Source organism: Ranitomeya imitator, chromosome 7, assembly GCF_032444005.1.
Source record: "Ranitomeya imitator isolate aRanImi1 chromosome 7, aRanImi1.pri, whole genome shotgun sequence".
NCBI classification, from domain to species: Eukaryota; Metazoa; Chordata; class Amphibia; order Anura; family Dendrobatidae; genus Ranitomeya; species Ranitomeya imitator.
Genome location: NC_091288.1, coordinates 84,821,344 through 84,843,281, shown reverse-complemented (window position 1 = coordinate 84,843,281; position 21,938 = coordinate 84,821,344). Strand labels below are relative to the sequence as shown.

Below are 21,938 nucleotides of genomic sequence, written 5' to 3'. Positions count from 1 at the left end.
CTAGAACTAATAATGACCCGGGGCACAAAAGTACCTGATATGTCTATCAGTATAGAATAACGAGTATTTTGGCTGGCTTCATAAAGTACAACACGGACAGACAAACAAAAAGACCCACCAGGGTACAAGGGCATACAAGGGGAGGAAGGATGATGAGGAGGGAGAGACAAACCGGGCACCAGGTCCACAAGAGAATCCAAACCATAAGGGCCATAATAGAAAAGGGGACAGAAAACGGAAAGGTTGAAAGACAGATGGGGGAGGTAAGCCTAAATGAGGCCCTGATGACATACTATACTACCTCCACCCTGCCTAACAGCGGAGGTTGGCACCCTAAACCTGCGCAGTGGCGCCCCCACTCGACGGCGGCTATCCCTAGCTGGTGTACCCTATTGGTCCCTCACCACTTCAGAGGAAAGAGACAAAGGAAAGTTGTTCGTTTAGTCCTGCTGGATATGTAGAGCCCAGTTTATATATCCACCTTGTCTCATGCTGGAGAATTATCTTGTCCCAATCGCCCCCCGTATTGGTTTGGTAACCTTCTCTATGCCCATAAATTTTACTGTGGACGTATCACCCCCATGGACCAAGTTAATGTGTCTAGCCAATGGAGTCTCTCTTTTCTTTACAACATCCCTCAAATGCTCTCCAACTCTCCTCCTTAATTCTCTGATTGTTTTACCAACATACATCAGGTCACAGTCACATATGGCTCTATATATGACACCCTCACTTCTGCAATTTATGAAAGATCGAATCTCAAAAGTTTCACTTTTATCCGTTGATTTGAAGATTTTTCCAACTTCAATATTTTTGCAGGCTACACAGCCACTGCACCTATGACAACCAGTCACTTTGGATGTTAACCATGTGTGGGGTTGTGGTTCAAAAAAATGACTATGCACTAATCAATCCTTAATTGATCGACCCTTTTGAAATGTAATTTGAGGGAACGGAGGTAAGGAGTCCCCAATATCCTTATCCATTTTTAGAATTGACCAGTGCTTATTGAGAATTTGTCTTAACTCCTTTGCGCCATTGTTATAGGTAGTAATGAAACGCATACCTGAAAAAGTGTCATTTTTTATAGGGGCTGGTATCAGGAGTTCTGTTCTCTCCTTCCTTTTTACTTCATTGAACGCATTTTTTAAAATACGATCCGGATAGCCACTTTCATGGAAACGATTTCGTAAATCATGTGACTGTCTCAAAAAATTGTTGTCATCAGAACAGTTCCTGCGCATCCTCATATACTGCCCTTTCGGTATTCCTCTCTTTAGGGCCTGAGGATGCCCACTCTCCCACCGGAGGAGGGAGTTTGTGGCGGTGGACTTTCTGTGGACACTGGTGCCAAGGGTGCCATCAGCCAACCTCTCAATCATCACATCCAAAAAAGGGAGTTTGAAAGGATCCCATTCAAATGTAAAAGAGAGACCAAAATCATTGGTATTTAAGCTGTTGACAAAATTTGAAAAAGATTCACCAGACCCCTTCCAGACAACAAACACGTCGTCAATAAATCTGAGCCATAACATGACTCTATCATCATTCACTGAACTTCCTTCACCGAAGACCACAGTTTCCTCCCACCAGCCCAGGAGCAAATTTGCATACGACGGGGCACAGGGACTCCCCATCGCAGTACCCCTGAGCTGGTGGAAGTACTTACCGTCAAAGGTGAAGTAGTTATGTGTCAATAGGAATTCAAGACACTCCAACACAAAACTATTATGTTCCTTCAAGTGATTCCCTCTACCCATCAGATAGTAATGGACCGCTTCCAACCCTTTATGATGGGGAATTGACGAGTAGAGGGCTTCCACATCAATACTCCCAAGGATGGTATCAGGATCCAAAGTCAAATTCTGAATTTTCATCAGAAGATCGGTTGTGTCCCTGGTATAAGAACTCAATGCAAGGACAAAGGGATTCAAAATCTTGTCCAGATAAATCCCCAAGTTCTTAGTTAGACTGCCCACACCCGACACAATAGGTCTACCTTTTAATGGGGACAAGCCTTTGTGAATCTTGGGCAGACAATAAAATGTGGCTGTAATCGGGAATCTGGGCAAAATGAAATCCATCTCGGTCTTGTTTATGACTTTTAAGGTCAGACCATGAGTGACAATGTTCTTCAAATCAGATAGAAATTTATCTGTAGGGTTAGAGGGTAATACTTTATAGCAATTCTTGTCACGAAGAATGCGTAGGCACATCAGCTTGTAATCTGGAGTATCCATGACCACAACGTTACCCCCCTTATCAGAAGGTTTAATCGTAACGCTGTGGTCTTTTTCCAGGTTACCCAAAGCTGACATTTCAATTCTTGTCAAATTAAAATGTGAATTGACAGAAGATTTATCTAAACTTTCGATGTCTTTGGAGACCAAATTAAGAAAGATGTCCATCGACGTTAAGTCGGTTTGGGGTGGGGGCATTTTATTACTTTTACATCTGAGATCTGTAAATGGTCCCTCACCTCTCATACTAGGGTCCTCATCTGCCAAACCATACAGAAGTCTAATGTCCTCCAACATTGAATCGGGTACCCCCAAGCTCATACTTATTTTTTTATCTTCCTGGATATGGAATTTCTTCCATTTGAGTTTTCGAATAAATAGGTGGAGGTCCTTGATCGCTTCAAAAGTATTAAAATCGCTGGATGGAACAAAAGACAAACCTTTGCTTAGGACACACATCTCTTCCGTTGTCAGGTTTCTAGATGACAGATTCAAGACCTGGGATTGGCATTCAGGCTTGGGGCCCCCCCTGGATTTAGTCTGTTCCGCAGGGGGTAAACCTGATCTAAAAAAGGTGTAGGAGGAACTTGTTTTCGATCTTTTCCTCTCCCACGATTACCCCCCCGACCTTTCTGCCTCCCTCTTTGTGTTTTTTGATGACCCTCAACGTCTGATAAATCTGTATCAGTTGATGTGTAGTCTACTTCAGGTACCCTTGAATCCCGATTAGGGTAGAGATAGGCTTTATTGTCCCTGAAGTCCTGCAGATCTCGAATGAACTGTTTATGTTTCCGGTCTTTCCTTTGTCTCTTTCCTCTGAAGTGGTGAGGGACCAATAGGGTACACCAGCTAGGGATAGCCGCCGTCGAGTGGGGGCGCCACTGCGCAGGTTTAGGGTGCCAACCTCCGCTGTTAGGCAGGGTGGAGGTAGTATAGTATGTCATCAGGGCCTCATTTAGGCTTACCTCCCCATCTGTCTTTCAACCTTTCCGTTTTCTGTCCCCTTTTCTATTATGGCCCTTATGGTTTGGATTCTCTTGTGGACCTGGTGCCCGGTTTGTCTCTCCCTCCTCATCATCCTTCCTCCCCTTGTATGCCCTTGTACCCTGGTGGGTCTTTTTGTTTGTCTGTCCGTGTTGTACTTTATGAAGCCAGCCAAAATACTCGTTATTCTATACTGATAGACATATCAGGTACTTTTGTGCCCCGGGTCATTATTAGTTCTAGACCTGGGAGCCCTAAGTTGAGAAGAGAGGAATTTTTAGTTTTTTTAAATTATTTTTTCTCTCTTTGGTAAGACACAACAGCCTAGTGCTTATTTCCCAAACTCAGTGGTCCGCCTTCCTTATAAAGTGAATCCCCCACGTAATAGTCACGACACTTTTTTTCTTATATTCCACTTAGGTTAAAAGACATATAATAGGATGTTTCCAATTTTTTGTGCATGGCACTAAATGGTACGATGTGTCTTATATTATAAAATACTAAGGGAATAGAACTTTTTGCTAATGCCGTTTTTTATAATATTATGCTGGGTGGGCTCGAACTTAGAAGCGGTGGGTGAGCTTTGCTTGCGTGGATCTCTACTGACTATTGATTTATGCAGTACCATCAGGGTGTTGATCACACCTTACGTCAGAACTGTGAACCTGGTATTTGCATTAGCCACAGTGTGATCCACGCCCCCCTCCTGTCTGTAGCACGGGCGGATGGCTGTGACTCACTCTGGTGAGTCATATGTGCGCGCCTGGGCAGAAATGTACTAGCCGCTGCTTGCGTTCCAGGCGCAGGGTTGTGACTCACTATGTTGAGGCGGATGCGCACGCTCCGACAACACTAATGCCGCTTGCGTTCCAGAGTCACTGCGCATGTCCATGACTCATTGTTTTGAGTCAGAGGTGCGTGCTCTTCACTGAGAGACGGAAGTGTACCTAACACACACCCTCATTGTTGTGTATCCCACGTGGAGTTCATGCCGCCGCCATTAACCCTGATTCACCAATGAGGTTAGTTGGACCGCTGTATGTGGGTTATAGGCCCAGGATTGATTGGCTGAATCTCAGCTGTTCTGGAGGAATAGGCATTATCCCTGATAGGAGTACCATATAAAAGAGACGCCATTCTTGGGTGGTTTGTTGAGAGGCTCCCTGGAGATTTTTTGTCTCGGTTGAGCACTCCATCAAATCCTGACCACGTACTGACTGCCGTGTCCCCTGAGGATTCTTCCCTGAGATGAAACGCGGAGGGAGGTGGTCTTTTACGCAGGAAGTGGTCCGGGAGTCCAACGGATCTTAGATGGTCGGAACCTGATCCATAGGACTCTGATTTTGACATGGGGAGCACATTTCAATATGCTGCAGCATCACATCTGGGTGAGATTGTTCCAATAGCTTTATGTGTATCCCTATGTATTTGAAGGTTTCTTATTGGTGATAGATAGTGGTATTTTCCCCGTTCACCTTATATAGAACCTCAAGTTATATTTTTTTCACAGTAGTATATACTTGTTATGTTGGTTTCCTCTGCTTTACTTGACTGGGTGCATATTACGATAATAAGCCCTGAAGGTTGTGTAGGGTTCCAAATTTACTACTGTTTTTTTTTTTTCTCTTTGGACTGTTTATCAGTTCTCTGTCTGATTGACCTGTTGGTCAATACATGAGTTTGTCATTATATGTATTGTTGTGTCGTATAGTTTTTTAATTAGTATTTATTAAATGTTATATTTTAGGTTTCCCTTTTTGCTATTTATACATAATTCTTTGGGCACCCATTTTTTTCAGTGAGTGGTTCATTACCCTCTTTTTGCTATATTGTTTTGTTTTTTTTACGTTTACCCTGGTTACTAGTGAAGACATCGCTGAATCGGCGTCACACACGCCGATTCAGCGATGTCTGCGGGAGTCCAGCAACGAAATAAAGTTCTGGACTTTCTGCTCCGACCAACGATGTCACAGCAGGATCCTGATCGCTGCTGCGTGTCAAACTGAACGATATCGCTAGCCAGGACGCTGCAACGTCACGGATTGCTAGCGATATCGTTCAGTGTGACGGTACCTTAAAGCAGAGAAAAGAGGGATTCTATCACAACTGCACCAAGTAGTCCTGTAAGTGATGAATAGCTGGAATCAGGCTCTCCGCCCCTACACTATGCTTCTCTCACATAAGTTTCCGATTACATTCAGCTTATGGACAGTTGTTTTTTGTTTGTTTTTTCACTGCCAGAGAGCATTTCTCCTACTGTTCGGTAAATGTTTGCATTCTTTGTGAGAAACCTTCTAGTTTACCTTTTTAGTGTGGTGCATAATAGAGGTGATAGTCAGCGATATTTGTGGATACCCAGAATTTTCTGCTCCATGTGGTGCGCGCAGCTGTGCCTGTTTACTGTGAGAGTGGGTCATGGGACCCCAGCTGCCAGTCATTACTACAGTGTTGTGACATGCTGTTTACCGGTATTTCGGCAATTGTTTTACTTCTGGTTTATTTCTTCTTCTACACAGGTATTTCGAGGAAAACCAATAAAAGTTAAGGCTGTGATGGATCCATACTGCTAACCCATGGACACACAGACAGAAAGGTATGTTTTTTTTTGTGAAACCTAAAATACAGGTCTTTGCCTAAAATAAACGTTAGTTTATTAGGCGTCTTTCACATTTGCATATCTGTGCGCAGCGTTTGATCCGCATGCGTCTTGCGTACCTATCTTTAACTTTGTGTACGCAGGGACAAGGTTTTGCATCAGTTCGCATGCGTACGCATGCGTCGTTTCGCGGTGTTCAGCAAACACAACATGTTGCCTTTTTTGAGGCTACAATTATGCGCAGTCATCCGCATGCGGATGATTGCGGACGGAGTGCATCAAAACACATTATTGTCTATGGGAACGCTTGCGTACGCATGTCGTTGCGTTCGATGCGCTTGCGTACTTTGGACTGCCCATGTCCAGGAACTGATTGAGACATGCCCTCCTTGAAATATCGAACGCACGCGCATAAACAACACAAACACAGGCAAAAACTATTACAAACTCATGCACACACATCGGTTTTTTTTGCCGTCATGCGTAAGCTGATGCAGATAAAAACCGCTGCGTAAACATGCAACATGCATTTTGGCATGCGTTTGAGCATGCAGATACGCTGCGCACAGAAATGCGAAACCGGCCTAAGGCTATGTGCACACGTTCAGGATTTCTTGCAGAAAATTCCTGAGCAAAACCGGACATTTTCTGTAAGAAATCCGCATGCGGTTTTTTTTTTTTGCGTTTTTTGTGCGGTTTTTTCACGTTTTTTTTCCGGAGCTTCCCAGTGCATTAAATAGTGGGAAAAACGCGAATAATCCGCAAAATTAATGAACATGCTACGTTTTTTACCTCGATGTGCACAAAGATTGCAGGATGCAATCTAAATGATGGGATGCATAATGTATGCGTTTTTATGCGTTTTATAGCGAAAAAACGTAAAAAAACAGCAACGTGTGTATCATCTGTCTGTATAGCGGTATCTCCTTCTCACTGCCTGACTGACAGGAGTTGAGCTTAGAATGGAGCAGTGGTCGGAGATGGGCTGTGGAACTGATGGAAATAGCAAGTATGGTGTTCAATTATTTCCATCAGCTCCTCAAGTTTTGGATGGAGCTGCAGGGCGTGTGCTCAGCACCTCTCCATTCAAACTCCTCCTCACTGTGGGCATTGAGTCAGGAAGATTGCAGGGACTCTGAACATTGTGGCTTGTAAGCGTTGGGCCACCAGTGATTACGGTAACTTGCCTTCCAGTTTTAATATCTCCAACATTGGTATTGCTGCTACATCATGTAGCCAGCCGGGCCTCTGTCTGTGCCTTTCTGACTCCTAGTATTTTCTGGTGAGATTACTTTCCTGCCTTTTACAATTCCTCTCCTTTCTTTTTATAGTCCAGTCATCCTTCAGTCGATGACCACGGAATCAGTGAAGTCTTGCTATACCTGGTCTACTATCTCCAAGACCATCTAGCTTTTGTCCTGAGGTTTTTGATCGCCTCTAACCCTTCTGACATGGAGCATAGACAATTTTTATCACTTTTTATTTAGTTTATATCTTGTCATCTTGGAAGAGGACTGTGAGGGGTTGCAGTAAGGAATAAAATGCTCTAAGCAATATATTATCCTTCTCAAATTAAAGGTGCTAACACATTCATGCCTTGTTAGCTCTTCAGATATTTCACCTTGCATTAAGACTTGCTGTATAAAACAGCCATGTGTTCTAAAATATTTCCAAACCAAATGCAAAAGAAAATATGTATTTTTGTTTATAGAAAAACTTTCTGCATTGTAAGATTACTACCTTACTATTGTTCTTTACTGAATTAAATAACATTGATTCAACCATAAAAAATCTGAGACAGTGCTCCCAAAATAATTATTATAACCAGTGACTTAACTCGAAGATTGTGGGTCTTCAACCTGCCTTCTAATATCATAGTTTTTTTAGAATGCCACTCCAGTATTTATTTTTTTTAATTGCAGCGTGGTGGTATCACTAATGTAAGGTTCCTACAGTTAGTCTTAGGCCGGGGTCACACTTGCGAGTGTGATGCGAGAAATTTTAGTCAATACCCAGCACTGCCGCCGGCACTCGGACCGGAGCTTGCGGCTGCATGTATTTCTATACAGCCGCACAGTCCGGTCCCGAGTGCCGGGTATTGATGCAAGTTTCTCGCATCACACTCGCAAGTGTGACCCCGGCCTTATAACCACCAGCAGCCTTCTTCATCTGTTACTGGTGGAACTCTGGTTGGTTTCCAATGTTCCCTGGGCGATCCTGAAGTCACAACTCAATGTACGTTTGAGAGCCAGAACAAGGCTGTAATAGACTTACAGTTGGTGTTTGACTGGAAATAAGGTTACGGTAACACAATCAGAAGTTGCGGTTGCAAGATGGTGGCTCAGGGATGGAGCGGCGCTGGGAAGAGCTGAAGATGTCAGCTGGTGACTACAATACTAGGACCAGGGACCTTATGTTTGTGCCACCACTCCAGGACAGAAATAAAAAACCTTGGAAGAGTGCTTTAATGCTTAGTCTTTTCATATGTGACCACATGGGACCACAGGACCTTTTGGGCTCCTAGTCTGAGACCCGGGTGCGAATGTGACCCCTGCAACTATTAATGTCCTTGATTCTATCCCTCTGGGTTATAATCGAAGACTAGCCTGGTATAAGGAGAATATCTTAGATCGATTGACATCTACATACATTACACATAGATGACAGCTTAGCTTTTAGACAGTCCAACAAATCCATCTCAGTACATCAAAACCAAAGATCAATGGGATAGTACAGCTTCAGGCTGTGCTCGGTTGTGGTTGAAAGCACCATAAAATAAAACAAAAACTTAAGGTATCAAAAAATATAGGTACATTTAAAGAGGTAAAAATAGAAAAGGTTAGCCAGCTCACTGTATCTTGTAGCCCAGTATGCATGGAATAATGCTCTGACAAGTGTGGAGACAACAGGAATGGACGAAGATTCCAGCTTCTGGTATGAACAGTAAAAAATTAGGTATTCAAACATTTGACATGCTTGATAGCATAAATAAGAAGAAAGTGTGGCACTCACCCAGTTTTTTCAGCTAAATTCATGTCCTTTACTTAGCACTTAGCTGGTTACAGACATTTTTCGGCATTGGCAGAAGTGAATGGAGGAGCGGGGAGTGAAAGACAGGACGACGGCCGTTTCGCGCACTAGCGCTTCCACGGGTCCATGTGGTCAGCAGCGAGCCCAGGATTGTCCTATCCTATCCAGTGTCACAGTCACTCATATACATGTGAATTGTACAGCTCTCAGTGCCGGTCATACCTGGTATTTTCTTGGAGAATATTGTTTGACATGCTTGATTGTCATGGATTTTTAAATGTTTGAATAAATGCCTAATTTTTTACCATTCATATCAGAAGCTGGAATCTTCGTCCCTTCCAAATTTAAAAGGAACCTGTCACCCCCAAAATCGATGGTGAGGTAAGCTCACCGTCATCAGGGGCTTATCTACAGCATTCTGTAATGCTGTAGATAAGCCCCCGATGTAACCTGAAAGAGGAGAAAAAGACGTTAGATTATACTCACCCAGGGGCGGTCCCGCTGCTGGTCCAGTCAAATGGGTGTCTCAGGTCCGTTCCGGCGCCTCCCATCTTCATTCCATGACGTCCTCTTCTGGTCTTCACGCCGCGGCTCCGGCGTACTTTGTCTGCCATGTTGAGGGCAGAGCAAAGTACTGCAGTGCGCAGGCGCCGGAAAGGTCAGAGAGGCCCGGCGCCTGCGCACTGCAGTACTTTGCTCTGCCCTCAACAGGGCAGACAAAGTACGCCTTCGCCGTAGCCGCGGCGTGAAGACCAGAAGAGGACGTCATGGAATGAAGATGGGAGGCGCTAGAGCGGACCTGTGACACCCATTTGACCGGACCAGCAGCGGGACCGCCCCTGGGCGAGTATAATCTAACGTCTTTTTCTCCTCTTTCAGGTTACATCGGGGTCTTATTTACAGCATTACAGAATGCTGTAGATAAGCCCCTGATGATGGTGAGCTTACCTCACCATCGATTTTGGGGGTGACAGGTTCCCTTTAACCCCTTCATGACCCAGCCTATTTTGACCTTAAAGACCTTGCCATTTTTTGCAATTCTGACCAGTGTCCCTTTATGAGGTAATAACTCAGGAACGCTTCAACGGATCCTAGCGGTTCTGAGATTGTTTTTTCGTGACATATTGGGCTTCATGTTAGTGGTAAATTTAGGTCAATAAATTCTGCGTTTATTTGTGATAAAAACGGAAATTTCACATTTTGAATTTTTATTCTGTTAAACCAGAGAGTTATGTGACACAAAATCGTTAATAAATAACATTTCCCACATGTATACTTTACATCAGCACAATTTTGGAAACAAAATTTTTTTTTGCTAGGAAGTTATAAGGGTTAAAATTTGACCAGCGATTTCTCATTTTTACAACGAAATTTACAAAACCATTTTTTTTAGGGACCACCTCACATTTGAAGTCAGTTTGAGGGGTCTATATGGCTGAAAATACCCAAAAGTGACACCATTCTAAAAACTGCACCCCTCAAGGTACTCAAAACCACATTCAAGAAGTTTATTAACCCTTCAGGTGCTTCACAGCAGCAGAAGCAACATGGAAGGAAAAAATGAACATTTAACTTTTTAGTCACAAAAATTATCTTTTAGCAACAATTTTTTTATTTTCCCAATGGTAAAAGGAGAAACTGAACCACGAAAGTTGTTGTCCAATTTGTCCTGAGTACGCTGATACCTCATATGTGGGGGTAAACCACTGTTTGAGCGCACGGCAGGGCTTGGAAGGGAAGGAGCGCCATTTGACTTTTTGAATGAAAAATTGGCTCCACTCTTTAGCGGACACCATGTCACGTTTGGAGAGCCCCCGTGTGCCTAAAGATTGGAGCTCCCCCACAAGTGACCCCATTTTGGAAACTAGACCCCCCAAGGGTCATTTTTTCATCCGTAAAAATGAAAAAGTACTTTTTTTTCAGAAAAAAATTCTTTTAGCCTCAATTTTTTCATTTTCACATGGGCAACAGGATAAAATGGATCCTAAAATTTGTTGGGCAATTTCTCCTGAGTACACCAATACCTCACATGTGGGGGTAAACCACTGTTTGGGCACATGGTAAGGCTCGGAAGGGAAGGAGCGCCATTTGACTTTTTGAATGAAAAATTTTCTCCATCGTTAGCGGACACCATGTTGCGTTTGGAGAGCCCCTGTGTGCCTAAACATTGGCGCTCCCCCACAAGTGACCCCATTTTGGAAACTAGACCCCCCAAGGAACTTATTTAGATGCATATTGAGCACTTTAAACCCCCAGGTGCTTCACAGAAGTTTATAACGCAGAGCCATGAAAATAAAAAATAACTTTTCTTTCCTCAAAAATGATTTTTTTAGCCTGGAATTTCCTATTTTGCCAAGGGTAATAGGAGAAATTGGACCCCAAATGTTGTTGTCCAGTTTGTCCTGAGTACGCAGATACCCCATATGTGGGGGTAAACCACTGTTTGGGCGCACGGCAGGGCTCGGAAGGGAAGGCACGCCATTTGGCTTTTTAAATGGAAAATTAGCTCCAATCATTAGCGGACACCATGTCACGTTTGGAGAGCCCCTGTGTGCCTAAACATTGGAGATCCCCCAGAAATGACCCCATTTTGGAAACTAGACCCCCAAAGGAACTAATCTAGATGTGTGGTGAGGACTTTGAACCCCCAAGTGCTTCACAGAAGTTTATAACGCAGAGCCATGAAAATAAAAATAAAAAATTATTTTCTCAAAAATGATCTTTTAGCCTGCAATTTTTTATTTTCCCAAGGGTAACAGGAGAAATTTGACCCCAAAAGTTGTTGTCCAGTTTCTCCTGAGTACGCTGATACCCCATATGTGGGGGTAAACCACTGTCTGGCACACGTCGGGGCTCGGAATTGAAGTAGTGACGTTTTGAAATGCAGACTTTGATGGAATGCTCTGCGGGCGTCACATAGCGTTTGCAGAGCCCCTGATGTGGCTAAACAGTAGAAACCCCCCACAAGTGACCCTATTTTGGAAACTAGACCCCGAAAGGAACTTATTTAGATGTGTGGTGAGCACTTTGAACCCCCAAGTGCTTCATAGAAGTTTATAATGCAGAGCCGTGAAAATAAAAAATCATTTTTCTTTCCTCAAAAATGATGTTTTAGCAAGCAATTTTTTATTTTCACAAGGGTAAAGGGAGAAATTGGACCACAGTAATTGTTGCGCAGTTTATCCTGAGTATGCTGGTACCCCATATGTGGGGGTAAACCACTGTTTGGGCACACGTCGGGGCTCGGAATTGAGGGAGCACCATTTGACTTTTTGAATACGAGATTGGCTGGAATAAATGGTGGCGCCATGTTGCGTTTGGAGACCCCTGATGTGCCTAAACAGTGGAAACCCCTCAATTCTACCTCCAACACTAACCCCCCCACACCCCTAACCCTAATCCCAACTGTAGCCATAACCCTAATCACAACCCTAACCACAACCCTAATTCCAACCCTAACCCTAAGGCTATGTGCCCACGTTGCGGATTCGTGTGAGATTTTTCAGCATCATTTTTGAAAAATCCGCGGATAAAAGGCACTGCGTTTTACCTGCGGATTTTCCGCGGATTTCCAGTGTTTTTTGTGCGGATTTCACCTGCGGATTCCTATTGAGGAACAGGTGTAAAACGCTGCGGAATCCGCACAAAGAATTGACATGCTGCGGAAAATACAACGCAGCGTTTCCGCGCGGCATTTTCCGCACCATGGGCACAGCGGATTTGGTTTTCCACAGGTTTACATCTAACACTGCTGCGAATCCGCAGCGGCCAATCCGCTGCGGATCCGCAGCCAAATCCGCATCGTGTGCACATAGCCTAATTCTAAAGGTATGTGCACACGCTGCGGAAAACGCCTCGGATCCGCAGCAGTTTCCCATGAGTTTACAGTTCAATGTAAACCTATGGGAAACAAAAATCGCTGTACACATGCTGCGGAAAAACTGCACGGAAACGCAGCGGTTTACATTCCGCAGCATGTCACTTCTTTGTGCGGATTCCGCAGCGGTTTTACAACTGCTCAAATAGAAAATCGCAGTTGTAAAACCGCAGTGAAATGCGCAGAAAAAACGCTGTAAATCCGCCATAAATCCGCAGCGGTTTAGCACTGCGGATTTATCAAATCCGCAGCGGAAAAATCCGCAGAGGACCGGAATACGTGTGCACATACCGAAGCCCTAACCCTAGCCCTAACCCTAGCCCTACCCCTAACCCTAGCCCTAACCCTAACCCTAGCCCTAACCCTAGCCCTATTCTAACATTAGTGGAAAAAAAAAAATTCTTTATTTTTTTTATTGTCCCTACCTATGGGGGTGACAAAGGGGGGGGGGGGGGGGTCATTTATTATTTTTTTATTTTGATCACTGAGATATAATCTATCTCAGTGATCAAAATGCACTTTGGAGCGAATCTGCCGGCCGGCAGATTCGGCGGGCGCACTGCGCATGCGCCCGCAATTTTGGAAGATGGCGGCGCCCAGGGAGAAGACGGACGGACCCCGGCAGGATCGGTAAGTATGATGGGGTGGAACGGAGCGCGGCAGGGGTGGAACGGAGCACGGGGGGGGCTGGAACGGAGCACAGGGGGTGGAACGGAGCACGGGGGGGTGGATCGGAGTGCAGGGGGGGTGATTGGAGCACGGGGGGGTGATTGGAGCACGGGGGGAGCGGACAAGAGCACGGGGGGGAGCGGAGCACAGGACGGAGGGGAGCCGGAGCAGAGGACCGGACAGATCGGGGGGCGATCGGTGGGGTGGGGGCACATTAGTGTTTCCAGCCATGGCCGATGATATTGCAGCATCGGCCATGGCTGGATTGTAATATTTCACCAGTTATAATAGGTGAAATATTACAAATCGCTCTGATTGGCATTTTCACTTTCAACAGCCAATCAGAGCGATCGTAGCCACGGGGGGGTGAAGCCACCCCCCCTGGGCTAAACTACCACTCTCCCTGTCCCTGCAGATCGGGTGAAATTGGAGTTAACCCTTTCACCCGATCTGCAGGGACGCGATCTTTCCATGACGCCACATAGGCGTCATGGGTCGGATTGGCACCGACTTTCATGACGCCTACGTGGCGTCATGGGTCGGGAAGGGGTTAAAGGGATGACTTCCCTAAGATGTAAAATATTGTTGTACCACCAGCACTTCCTAATCCCTGTGACTTCTACTAGGCCTGGCCTAGTCATTCTTTTACCATGGGATCCGGCTCAGGGTTTTATGGCAGACTGCAGTGGCAGATGGTATCACTGCCCTGCAAACTTTTAACAATGTTCAGTCTGGGGTGGACACAATATACTAGAATATGTAGGCTACCAAAAGAATACAGCAGCGCACTGCAAGCCCTAAAATGTATGCAAACATTGAAGGGCCCTTTACATTTGCAGGCTTTTAGCACAGGAGAGGCATGATATTGAGATGGGTCCCATCAAAGGCTGCCTTGTCGCAGCTGATTGGCTCTCGTGAATTGGCCAATCTTTGCCCCAAGTACCTTCATTTTTATAAGTATACTCCATATAATGGTAATGCAGTTCAAATGTCACATATTCATTGTTTGCTCACATCTTATCGCTTAGGCTATGTTCCCACGTTGCGTTTTTGCTGCTTTTTTCCCACAGTCAAAACCTGTTCTCTTGGACGTAAAGAAGCTGCTTACAAAAAGCAGTTTTTTGGCTGAGTTTTTTTTGTCTCTTGTGAGTGTTGATAAAGTTTAGTGGCCCCCAAAAAAGCCTGAATTAACTTCCTTAGACTTTTGCACCAAAAACGCAGCAAAAATTGATACCTGCATCTTTTGCTGCTTTTTAGCACTTACCTGTTTCCTATGGGTGAAAAACTGCTGCAAATAAACTGAAAGAAGTGATATACTACAGTTTGCAAAAACGCAGCAGTTTTCCAAAAACCAGTCAGGAAAAAAAAGTGTGTGCATGAGATTTCTGAAATGTCAGACTTTACTGGTACTGTAAAATGCAGCTTACAATTTGCATAAAAAAGCAACAACAGCAAAAAAAACTGCTTAAAAAAGCCAATGTGTGAACATAGCTTTACAGAGGCTGCTGTGGTTTTTGTTTCTATATTATGCAGTCATGGTAGCTTGCACTTGTTCACACTAGCTCTATTCTGTTCGGAGGTGCTGGTCAGTGTTTTGTTTTTTTTCTTTTTTGTTTTGATTTTTTGGTAGAATACGGAGGCTGATTTAGCTTTGCGGACTACTTTCTTCACCTCCCTCAGTCAGTAGAAAGCAATGAATGATCTGACCGTTCGTTGTTTTAACTTTCTATATAGTTTTGCTGGAAGTCTGTATTTATAGACAAAGTGTAAACCACATGTCATTCAGAAACTGACTATAATCTGTAGTTCATGGCTGTATTAAGAGTGGAGAATCAGTCAGTATTATAATCTGGAATAAACCATACTCCTCTTTTCTGTCTGCATCAAATATGTCCAGGACCAGCAAATCTGAATTGGCCCATAAACTAGAACTTTTCTATAACACTCCCTTGTCCTTCTGTATCTTGGCATAAAGTACCGTACATGTGAACCGCACCAGTATCGCCGCTGTATCAGGGCTCGGGCTGGGACTTCTTGTCATGGCCGCATCTGATGTGCCAGTAAGAATCATTATGTTGAAGTCATATTTGGCACATGAAGCGTGTGCATGCCAAGTGACATTCTGTAATGTCTGCAGTTAACGGCGTGCTTTTGGCATTTGTCTTCAATCCCCTCTTTCCAGTAGGGCATAATGAGATTGGCTGCAGTGTGAGATCATGTCATCCTTTGTATGATTTTAGTCTACATTGTTTATGCAAAATAAAACTTGGGCAGCTAAATCGCATGCTCATCACCCGAGAGACGTGTTTCTCTTCTGTAGCGCGACTCTGGTTGCTGACACTAGCGTCCTATACCTGATGCCTCATAGACGTTTGCTCATTATCATTTGATTTTTTTAAAAAAATTTTTCATCAAACTTTTTGAATTCTTATTAGTTCAGAAGAATCGGAAGGCGTTCAGGAAAGAGGTGCTGCTCATGTGTGGCAGGCCGGGTCACCCCATGTCACACCAGTAAGCTTTCATGGACTGGGAGGAAGAACTGTCCTAAGTGCCAGCCTGGGAAGAAATCATGGACTGTTGCTCACAAGTGGTACGTGGACGCGTCCTTACATAGCCAGTATTGCTAATTTACCGCATAGCGCCACAGTGCGGAATTGTGCTATGATATTTGCAGAATTGGTACTCTGATGAAGTGGATTCCCCACCAATAAATCTAGAGCACTATCCCTAGCTTTACATTAATGCTTTCCTTACACTATGTAAATGCAGTGCTTGTCTGAGTCCCTATGACCTGGAGGGACGAAAGTTATGTAGTTCCTGGTGCTAAAGTCTCAGACTCACCATCTCTGTGTAGGTGATAATCCAGGGCCGGTGACCACATGCACAATAATCTATCCTCACAGAAAGGGTAGGGGAGCGTTTCTTGGATTGTGGGGAGGTGTAAATGCTGGGTACTGTTCACTTCATGTTTTGCCCTGGGATTCACGCACGTTTGTTGTTCATGTGGTTGTCCTGAAGACCGAGTCTGATGACTGAGAAACATAGACGGTAAACCACTTTTAGTAGCCCTTGGTGCTTGGATCCTTGGCTGATAATTTGGCAGTGCAGATCAAGTCCACCTTTCTGAGCATCTTGACACTGAAGCTCCCTTCACACATGTTGAACTTTCTGTCTAGAGCTCTGATACCGAATGTTGGACATAAGTCTTTTTGGCCTCATATGGCTGATGTAGGTTAGTACATCACGAAAAAGGAATTTGACAGTGTTGTAGACGTTGTGTGTTTGATGTCATATTGACCCTGTGTGGCATCCATCACAGGCCTCTGTTAAACATATACTGTATGTCTTGGAGCACAGATAGAGAGGCCTGAGAGATGATCATGTTACGTTCTCTTTGGAGTCCATGCTAGACATACAGCATAGCCCATCAGCCTGAGGAAGTGAACAAGTTTTCTGAAGCGGCTAAACATATCCTGACCCCATTTTATAGACAGCTCCGGGGAGGAGTTATACCAGTTTGAATAGGATCTTATTGGCAACTTGGCACACTATGTACTTAGCATCTTTTCATTAGCGGTATACATTGGGAGTTTTTCAAATGTATACCACTTGACGGAAGCCATGAAACATGAACTGGACCTATGGGGCCCCATACACAATAGATATGTTGGATAAATGATAGTTCTGCCATCCACCATCTCTCCTGACTCCTCCACACGTGACGTAGGAGCGCTTGCACTACCGACTGCCTCTATGTTCTTTTACACAGCAGCTTTCAGTCTCTTCTGTCCGACGCTTATCTTGCAGAAAACAAAAGGATCGTCAGTCTGGAATCTGACCAGCCGGATCCCTACCTCCCTTGGCACCATCTGTCGGGGAGCTTCTTCACTAGGCACTTCACAACTTGCAGCCCATGGCCAGTGACATAGAAATCCAGACAAGATCTCAATTACAGAAGTCCAGTGCTAAGTGATGTACTGCAGCATATTTTGTGGTCCATCTTTTCTGATTCTTTTGATCACGCCTGTTCTCCATAGCTCTGGAGTGTCATACTCATATTGGCAATATTACATAATATTGATGGTGTTGCCCAGATTAGTCATTCCTGGCTCTTACAACTTGGAATAATGTTTTTTTTTTTCTTCTTAAATTTTTTTTTTTTTTATGTTTTTTGTTTAGATGGAGAAGTCTTCAGCTTTGGGAAGCAGCCATGGAAGGAGAATGTATATGAAATTCCCAGCAATGTCCCTTTAGTAGAGAAAGGACTGTGTGGTCAGCGTGTCATATGCGTCGCCGCAGGAAGCTATCACTGCGGAGCAGTGACGGAAAATGGCATGGTGTACATGTGGGGGGAGAACACTGCCGGGCAATGTGCCATTGCCAACCGCCCATCCATATCAGATCCCATACCAGTCACCATAACTGACCAGGAGAGCACACCGCCCCTGTGGGTGCGCATTATACAGCTGTCGTGTGGAGAAGAGCACACTCTCGCATTGTCCGCCAGCAGGGAAATCTGGGCCTGGGGCACTGGCTGTCAGCTTGGACTAATAACTTCAACCTTCCCTGTGACTAAGCCTCAAAAAGTGGAACATCTTGCAGGTCGTGTTGTCCTTCAAGTAGTATGTGGTGCATTTCACAGCTTGGCCTTGGTGCAGTGCCCGCTCGCCCAGGATGTTAAGCCTGTGCCAGAGAGATGCAATCATTGCAGAGAGCTGCTCATCACCATGACTGAAAAGGAAGACCATGTCATTATTTCTGATGCTCACTGCTGCCCGCTTGGGGTAATGTTAGCAGAGTCCCATCATGAAATAAGGACTAGTAAGTCTCCGCTGTGCTCAAAGGATAAAAGCTCCAAAAGGCAAGAGATTTCATTTCATTCTGATACCCAAGAGGAAAGGAGCAACCGTGGCTCCAAACTGATGGATTCGGAGACAGAGGTTGGCACAGATGTGGCCAGCTTGTACGAAAGTGTGACTGATGACAAGCCGGCATGTGACAGTGATCTGCAGCCTGGCGCTAATCAATCCACAGAGGAATCCGCACCGCAGAATACATCCTTGGATCAGGCAAAGGTAAGATATAGGCAACAAAGGATCACGTCGAGCCCAAACTGATAATTGATGTGAAAAACAATTATGCTGATTCTTTTTAGATTTCTTCTCTGTTCAGTTCCTCTGTTATTCCTCTTGAAAATATATAAATTGCCAATTTTTGTTTTTTTATTTTTTCCTTGTCAAAAGGGTATGTCAAAACACAGTGCAATTTTAAGGCATTAATTTCAATACACTTATTCATCTGTTGTAATATATCTGCTGTACAGATACGTGCACATTGTCATTTAGATGGTGGTGTACCCGCATCGTTTTTGAAGCAATGCTTTTCAGGGTTATTTTGTCCCTAAAATGTCTTTTGTTGCAGCTTTGACGCCTGTGTCTTTTTGTTTTGTTATAAAAGGACTTATTATAACATGTCCTCTTATCTGTAGCAGCTAATCAACACCATACAATTTACAGTACTTCTTTTTATCAATCAAGCTGCTCCTATTATTCAACTCTTGTACCTTGATCAACAGTTCTCCCCACACAGTATAATGTCCCCACATCCCCCACACAGTCTAATACATACTGTGTGTGGGGGTATGTTGGACCGCACAGCCCCCCACACATGGTATGATGGTCCTCACCGCAGCATAGCACAATATGATGGCTCCCACACGCGGCGTGACGGACGTCATTGTCCACCCCCCTCACGCGGCGTGACAGACCTCACTTTCCAGCAAGAAAATTCAAAAATTGTCCTCAAGGACTAGGGAAAAACATTTAAAGTGAAAGCCTAATCCCGTTAAAATGACACTTGAAATCGGAGAGGAGGAGGGGTTTGTCTCTATGTAAAGTCTTGTCTAAAGTCCACTTTAAGGGAGAATATTAGCGAAAGAAATGAGGATGTCGAGTCCATATGGGTCGAAATTCATGGAGGGAAAAATGGTAACAAAATTCTCATTGGGGTCTGTTACAAACCCCCAAATATAACAGAAACCATGGAAAGTCTACTTCTAAAGCAGATAGATGAAGCTGCAACCCATAATGAGGTCCTGGTTATGGGGGACTTTAACTACCCGGATATTAACTGGGAAACAGAAACCTGTGAAACCCATAAAGGCAACAGGTTTCTGCTAATAACCAAGAAAAATTATCTTTCACAATTGGTGCAGAATCCAACCAGAGGAGCAGCACTTTTAGACCTAATACTATCTAATAGACCTGACAGAATAACAAATCTGCAGGTGGTCGGGTATCTAGGAAATAGCGAACCACAATATTGTGCAGTTTCACCTGTCTTTCACTAGGGGGACTGGTCAGGGAGTCACAAAAACATTGAACTTTAGGAAGGCAAAGTTTGACCAGCTTAGAGATGCCCTTAATCTGGTAGACTGGGACAATATCCTCAGAAATAAGAATACAGATAATAAATGGGAAATGTTTAAGAACATCCTAAATAGGCAGTGTAAACGGTTTATACCTTGTGGGAATAAAAGGACTAGAAATAGGAAAAACCCAATGTGGCTAAACAAAGAAGTAAGACAGGCAATTAACAGTAAAAAGAAAGCATTTGCACTACTAAAGCAGGATGGCACCATTGAAGCTCTAAAAAACTATAGGGAGAAAAATACTTTATCTAAAAAGCTAATTAAAGCTGCCAAAAAGGAAACAGAGAAGCACATTGCTAAGGAGAGTAAAACTAATCCCAAACTGTTCTTCAACTATATCAATAGTAAAAGAATAAAAACTGAAAATGTAGGCTCCTTAAAAAATAGTGAGGAAAGAATGGTTGTAGATGACGAGGAAAAAGCTAACATATTAAACACCTTCTTCTCCACGGTATTCACGGTGGAAAATGAAATGCTAGGTGAAATCCCAAGAAACAATGAAAACCCTATATTAAGGGTCACCAATCTAACCCAAGAAGAGGTGCGAAACCGGCTAAATAAGATTAAAATAGATAAATCTCTGGGTCCGGATGGCATACACCCACGAGTACTAAGAGAACTAAGTAATGTAATAGATAAACCATTATTTCTTATTTTTAGGGACTCTATAGCGACAGGGTCTGTTCCGCAGGACTGGCGCATAGCAAATGTGGTGCCAATATTCAAAAAGGGCTCTAAAAGTGAACCTGGAAATTATAGGCCAGTAAGTCTAACCTCTATTGTTGGTAAAATATTTGAAGGGTTTCTGAGGGATGTTATTCTGGATTATCTCAATGAGAATAACTCTTTAACTCTATATCAGCATGGGTTTATGAGAAATCGCTCCTGTCAAACCAATCTACCGTATATACACGAGTATAAGCCGAGATTTTCAGCCCATTTTTAGGGGCTGAAAGTCCCCCTCTCGGCTTATACTCGAGTCATATACCCGGGTGTCAGCAGGTGAGGGAGAGCGGGGGCTGTGTAGTTATACTTACCTGCTGCGGCGCGGTCCCTGCAGTCCCTGGCTTCCCCGGCGCTGCAGATTCTTCCTGTACTGAGTGGTCACATGGCACCGCTCATTACAGAAATGAATAGGCAGCTCCACCCCCATAGGGGAGGAGCCGCATATTCATTGCTGTAAATGATCGGTGCCATGTGACCGCTCAATTACAGGAAGAAGCTGCAGCGTCGGAGAAGCCAGGGACTGCAGGGACCGCGCCGCAGCAGGTAAGGGGAGCGCAGCGCTATAATTACCTGCTCCTCGCTCCGGCTCCATCTGCAGCGTCCTCTAGCAATGACGCTCAGGTTAGAGGGCGCTGTGACGTAGTCAGTGCGCGCCCTCTGCTGAGCGTCAGTGCTGGAGACGGAGCCGCAGAGGAGCAGGTAATTATTGAAAGCGCCGGCGTCCTGAGAAGAGAGGTGAGTATGTGATTTTTTTTTTTTTTTTTTTATGGCAGCACCAGCAGCATTCTAAGGAGCACCTATGGGGCCATAAAGGTGCAGAGCATATAAGGGGCACAGCATTATAAGGAGCACCTATGGGGCCATAAAGGTGCAGAGCATATATGGGGCACAGCATTATAAGGAGCACCTATGGGGCCATAAAGGTGCAGAGCATATAAGGGGCACAGCATTATAAGGAGCACCTATGGGGCCATAAAGGTGCAGAGCATATATGGGGCACAGCATTATAAGGAGCACCTATGGGGCCATAAAGGTGCAGAGCATATAAGGGGCACAGCATTATAAGAGCACCTATGGGGCCATAAAGGTGCAGAGCATATAAGGGGCACAGCATTATAAGGAGCACCTATGGGGCCATAAAGGTGCAGAGCATATATGGGGCACAGCATTATAAGGAGCATCTATGGGGCCATAAAGGTGCAGAGCATATATGGCACAGCTTTATAAGGAGCATCTATGGGGCCATAATCAACGGTGCAGAGCATTCTATATAGCACAGTTGTATATGGAGCATCTATGGGGCAATAATGAACGGTATGGAGCATCTATTTTTATTTTTGAAATTCACCGGTAAATGCTGCATTTTCTACCCTAGGCTTATACTCG

At 44.3% G+C, this 21,938-nt stretch overlaps 1 protein-coding gene across 1 annotated transcript in view; it reads left to right on the top strand.

Annotated features, from left to right (window-relative positions):
• ALS2 (alsin Rho guanine nucleotide exchange factor ALS2) overlaps positions 1 to 21,938 on the top strand; it is a 155,501-nt gene that overhangs the window by 24,720 nt on the left and 108,843 nt on the right. The window contains exons 2-4 of the mRNA XM_069733565.1: positions 5,741 to 5,817; positions 15,832 to 15,986; positions 17,576 to 18,471. Coding sequence (XP_069589666.1) covers positions 5,798 to 5,817; positions 15,832 to 15,986; positions 17,576 to 18,471 — 1,071 coding nt within the window. The 5' untranslated portion in view covers positions 5,741 to 5,797. The remainder of the gene's footprint in view (positions 1 to 5,740; positions 5,818 to 15,831; positions 15,987 to 17,575; positions 18,472 to 21,938) is intronic.